The sequence below is a fragment of the Triticum urartu genome, chromosome 2A (genome assembly GCF_056163025.1).
Source record: "Triticum urartu cultivar PI428250 chromosome 2A, HENAU_Tu73, whole genome shotgun sequence".
Classification (NCBI taxonomy): Eukaryota; Viridiplantae; Streptophyta; class Magnoliopsida; order Poales; family Poaceae; genus Triticum; species Triticum urartu.
Genome location: NC_141874.1, coordinates 208,084,566 through 208,090,591, shown reverse-complemented (window position 1 = coordinate 208,090,591; position 6,026 = coordinate 208,084,566). Strand labels below are relative to the sequence as shown.

The 6,026-nt window shown below is 47.6% G+C and overlaps 1 protein-coding gene across 1 annotated transcript; it reads left to right on the top strand.

The window, feature by feature from the left end:
- The first annotated feature begins 1,864 nt into the window (after nucleotides 1–1,864).
- Nucleotides 1,865–3,069, top strand: LOC147984569 (uncharacterized). The gene has a single exon (XM_087543641.1). The coding sequence runs from the start codon at nucleotides 1,936–1,938 to the stop codon at nucleotides 2,773–2,775; it is 840 nt and encodes a 279-aa protein (XP_087399767.1). The 5' UTR covers nucleotides 1,865–1,935; the 3' UTR covers nucleotides 2,776–3,069.
- The last annotated feature ends 2,957 nt before the right edge of the window (nucleotides 3,070–6,026 follow it).

Here is a 6,026-nt window from a genome sequence, read left to right as displayed (position 1 = left end):
ATCTGAAATTGCAGAAATGGTTTGGTTTTTAACAGAACATCACGGATTCATTTTTTGCAGGTTATTTTCCGAGCTACAGTATTGATCCGTTCGTGGTCGCTACTCACTCCGATGGAGGTCAGGGAGCATTTGGTTACTGGATCTATCCGTTGGGAGATGATAGCTCAGGATATCTTCAACCGGTTTGGATGGCGGTCATGTAATAGGATAGACAATTAGTTTACCTATCTATTTTTAGCCAGCCGGTTGTGGCGTCTTTTCCTGCCTAGTTTGTGTATCTAGCCTTTTAGACTCTGTGTGAGCTGTCTTTTTTTTTTCCAGTTGAAGACTTTAGAACCTTGTTGGCCCTTTTGTTTATTTGGTTAATAAGATGGCCGTATGCATCACTCTAATGCAGAGGCCGGGAAGCCCCCCTTTTCGAAAAAAAAATGATTTCAAGGATCTGAAGACTAGAGCCTTAAACTCTAGCTTCAGTGTTCCAGTAATAACAGAGCATCAATTTTTAAAACCAGGCTAATTGGCGAAGGAAGCTCATGATAGTTTCAGAGATTCATACCCTGGAAGTCAATACAATGCTCTAGCCTACTCAACTCACCACAACGGTCTTGGAGGCATCGCTATACGCGGCGTCGATGAGCTAGGTAACGACATCGCCCTCCACCTGGAGCACGAGCTTCATGAGAATCTTCTACGGGTCCTGCGGCGAGAGAAGGAGAACGATGTCCCCCGGAACTTAGTACGAGCGATCGATAAAATTAATTATTTTGTATCTATAATCAACAGAAAAAATTGCTTGAAATTATATCTCTGAAACTTTGAGACTTGGCAGTTTCTGACGCAAAAACCTGGAAATTTTATCGTTCAAACTTACAACTTTTTTAGTGGTTTTCCATTTTGTTGTGCGCTTGTGCGAGGTTGAACTACTGCGCGAATCACGAAATAAAACAAGCGGGTGGCAGGACTTGACAGGTGAGTGCCCCTGCACATTTCCGACAAGAGCCCCTGGATTCCATCGAATGTGTTCGGCTAATTTATTGCCTGCTTCCTAAATCACGAACATGAAAATGAGAAAGCAAAAGAACAGATGCAATCTGAGTAGAGACCGAGTGAAGGATACATGCGCTACTCGATGGATTTCCTTTTATTTGTGATGTAAAGAAATGGGAATTAGCTTCACTCTTTCAGAGCTAGTGAATACTTAGCTGGCGAGTTTATCAGAAATATCATCTGGGAGTGTATAAAAAAGAACAAACATGAAACCTCGTTCGAGGATCCGAGGCGGCCAATTGTGCTGGCCCGATCGATCGACGGATGGAGCTAGCTAACGGCAACTAGCAGTAAAATAATGCATTGTTGTAAGAAAAATGATAAAAAAGGATAGCATCAGCAGGGGCCGTGTAACTTTATGCCTGCCCGCGCACATACATCCGCGTACATACGTGTCCAGCGACCATCATTTGATATCTCCTTTGGGGATACGATAGATGTTTATTTTTTGAGAGAAGATACGATAGATGTTGCAACGCGGGTAGGCACTCAGTATTTTGGACACTAATGTCAAGAGGTAAAAAATGATACTCCCATGGGACACAGAGGGAGTATATTATGGCTGCATACAATGCATGCATTTTTGTGGCAAAGTTAGGCCCGATAAGTGATCATCACTTTCACTTCATTTTATAACCGTCGAGAGTTGAAAAGGAAAACAACAGTGGCGACGTGTCGGAAGCTGCATGGCAGATCATGGCTCACATGGTGTACCCATGACCCATGCTACAAGATCGATACGGAGGGACACACGTCCGGTGTTGCTTGGCTGGGCGCTCCTATAAATCTGCTACAAACTCCCATGTCATATGCACAGCACAAACAGACCTCACGTAGAGTGACCCAGCAAGTGATACATAGACTGAGCACCAAGAAGACCTCGCAACGATGTGGTCTCTCGGCCGCACTTCGCTGTGCTATCACCTGGTCCTGCTTCTCCTCCTTGCCGTGGTCACGGCGGATGATCCTAGCCTCGCCGATGGAGGGAAGCTCATTGACCCCAAGCCTTCCCCGAAACCCACTTCAAAACCGACGCCCCAACCCAACCCTAAAATGCCGCACCCGAACCCAAACCCGAACCCAAAGCCCACGACTCCTGTAAAGCCGGAACCCAACCCAACTCCGGACCCAGATGCCAAGCCACAACCAAAGCCAATGCCTCAACCGGACCCGAAGCCAACTCCTGAAATGCCAAAGCCTAAACCTCAACCAGGGTCATTGCCGATGTATTCACTAGATGATATTGGTTTTGACAGGACGAATCCAAAACCTGACACACAGCCTAACCCTAAGGCAAACCCGGCAAAGCCGAACCCAGATGCCAAGCCACAACCAAAGCCAATGCCCCAACCGGACCCGAACCCGAACCCAAAGCCCATGACTCCTGCAAAGCCGGAACCCAAGCCAATTTCGGACCCAGATGCCAAGCCACAATCAAAGCCAATGCCTCAACCGGACCCGAAGCCAACTCCTGAAGAGCCAAAGCCTAAACCTCAACCAGGGTCATTGCCGGTGTATTCACTAGACGACATTGGTTCCGACAGGACGAACCCAAAGCCCGACCCGCAGCCTAACCCTAACCCAAAACCTGATCCACACCCGAACCCCAAACCGACCCCCAAGCCAACACCAAACCCGCGGCCAAACCCCAACCCCCAGCCGGGACCATCGAAGCCGAAGCCGCCGGTGTACGCACGTCGCGCTGGCTCCCACAAGCCCCTCAACTGAGCTAGCAAGCTGGCTCGTGGAACATGGATTGGATGATCAAGCAATCTGTCACGTATACCGACAGGCTTAAGTAAGGTATCCATCCATGGAATAAGCAGCAGTGTGGCTGTTAGTCCTGTGAGTTGTAAAGCGGTACTGCTTATGTACGCGTTCGTGTGTTCATTGTTCGTGTGTTGCATGCGTACCTATGTACGTAGGCGATCTGAGTGTGCTTGAATACCAGTGTTTACTATTCCTAATCATGTGTGTACGACCAGCTTTGTGTATCCATGATCAATAATGAGTCAATCTACACATGCATGTGCCGATGTGTCGTGCTACTCTTGCGACCTAATTTCTGACTTACGAGAGGACGGAGTGTGGTTCCGCCCCCACCCTCTCCCCGCCGTCGGCTCGCCCAGCCCGAGCATGCAAAATATACCACACAAACTTTTATTATTCAATAAAGATCATATATCAACACACATATATCAATATAAAGTTGATGAAAAATATATTTGATCTCTAGAACAATGCATTTTTGAAAAGTTGCATTATCAAGGATACAACCAAATTACAGTATTAAATAGAATAGGTTTGTTAATTCTCATCTAAGAAAGTATGTCGAACTTCTAATCCATTTTTCCCTCAAAAAATACTTCTAATCTATTTGTTGTACGCGGAGATTCACGTTTTTCTTTTCTTTTTCTGTTTGATTGATTTCCTTTTTTGTTTTGGTTCTGCTTTTGTCTTTTTTCCATTCCATGCAACTAAACTTGCATGTCCGCCTGGCTGCTGCCAATTATAGTTGCATGTCTTCGACTATGCAATAATGCATGTACACTGGTGGTAGCGCCAGTTTCGCAGGTTAGTCTTCGGCTCAGAAGGCCTGTGTGGCTATAACGTTGGCATGAATATTGGTTTGCTGGTGCTCTGCCTCTTCCTACGATTTGCATCTCGACGAAGCTGGCGGTCGATGGCGGTTTCAAATTTGATTGTTTGCAGGGACCCCGAAGACTTATTTGTAATATTTTACTAGAAGAACGTCCGTGTGTTGCAACGGGGCCACATTAATTTTAAAAATTTAATATTAATTATGTTAACATTACATTTAATATTCTCATACATATTAAGTGACATTGACGACCTTTTTTACCATCAAATTCTCCCACACCCTCTCCCTCCCTCTTCCTCACTCTCTCTCCCCCTCTCCCTCACTCGGGAGGTGGGATGAAAATAAATCCGGAACGAAGACTACCAACTGAGACATTAGGAGTAGAGATCATTTAGTTGATAAGAATAAATAGAAAACGGTGTTAAAAAGGAGAAACAGATTAGAATACATTGAAAAACCAAAAGGACGATGTAAAAGGGGATTCGCCCTGCCTCCCGGGCCTTGCCACCGAACCGGCTCAGCGGTCCAGTCCCCACGCGGTCGTCTTCTCCTGTTCCCCGAGCCGCGTCGCTACAGAGACGGGCTCCCGCCCGACCACCTCGCTGGCAACGAAGGGGAATGGATAAGGGTGACGCCCCTTCCTTCCCTGCCCCCATAGCATCACCCCTCCTCGACGCCCCCTCCCAAATCCACTTCTCCTCCTCGCTCGTTCGATCCTGTCGATCCGGACGAAGTCAGACGCCACGGCCACCATGACCGACCCTGTCCACATGGCCACTGCCCTCCCTGCGGGCTAGGAGCTTGTCGAGGAGTTCCGAACACCTTCGCTACTTCGTTTGCGCCAACAAGATCAAGTCCAGCACTCCCGCATCGACGTAGCTGCCGTCTTCCTCAACCTTGGGCCACCGCGACATTACCGTTCGATCCGCGCCGCCCCGAGCTCGATCCCATGTCTTCCCCTAGGGCGCCATTGGCACCTCCATGATATCCTCTTGCTTTTCCCCTGTTTCCCCTCTCGTTTGCTCTCGTTAGGTATTTCGCCATGGCCGAGAACCGCCGTCCGCCATGGCCATTGCAGGGGTAGCCACCGGGCTCCTCGGATTGACCCCGTGGCACATGCCCGCTCCTATGCACGCCCATGCCCGAGCCTGTCGCTCTTCTTCCGCGCCCGCAGGGCCACTCTCTCTCCATGCCAACGCCCGTGCTACACCGCGTCGGTCGCGCCCGCCGCTGTCGTCGCGCTCGCCGCAGCCACCGCACCACTATGCCCCGCGCGACACACACCCTGGCCGCGCGCCACACTCTCGCTGGCTGCGCCCGCCCCGTCTGTTGCCGCCTATCCCTTCGCTCGCCCCGATGTCGCGCCCCTGCCTCGCGCCGCCTCCAGTCATGGCCATCTTCCGCCGGCCGCCTCCTCAGCCACGCCGGCCGCATCTCTGCCCTCCACCGCCGGCCGCTCGCCTCGCCTGCTGTGTGTTGCATCCTGCTGCTATGCGCTGCTCTACCGCTGGTACGCTGCTGCGCCATGCCCTTGACACCGCTGTGGACAAATGTGGCGGAGGGATTGTTAATGGAGTACGAGAAGGAGGTGGCGGAGAAGGTGTGGAGAGGCAGGAGGTCTGGGGCGGTGTCACCTGGCTGTGGTGGAGGTGTTTATGCGAGAAGGAGCCGGAGTGAAAGGAGAGATCACAATTGGAAAGAATCGCAAAAAAATCATAACCCAGAGATCTCAGTTCAAAAAAATACTAATATCGATGGAGGGGTGATTTCCTTCAATAGGTGGAAAACATAGAAAATATTGGTTGTTATCAAGGAAAGGTAAAAATTTATGAAAGTTAGGATTTTTGAACTGATTTCTATGCAAATGGGGTTTTATTGTTTGGTAACGTGATATTAGTACCTGCCCGTTTGTGACGTGTCTGATTAGGAAAGTTTGCAAATGTTAAGAAACTATTTATTGGGAGGAAAGTTGTGACGTGTCTGTTATTTGTTTCCTAAAACAAATTTCACTAATAAGAGAAATCGATTGATTTAGATAAGTTAGAAAGGTTAGATTAAAATGTATTATTTGTTTCCTGAAAATCTGTTATTTGTTTCCTAAGACAAATTGAACCAATAAAAGGAATCGATTGATTTGCATAATTTAAGGAAGTTAGATTAAAATGTATTATTTGTTTTTTGAAAATCTCTTATTTGTTTCCTAAGACAAATTGAACCAATAAGAGGAATCAATTGATTTCCATAATTTAAGGAAGTTAGATTAAAATGTATTATTTGTTTTCTGAAAATCTGTTATTTGTTTCCTAAGACAAACTGAACCAATAAAAGGAATCGATTGATTTGCATAATTTAAGGAAGTTAGATTAAAATGTATTAT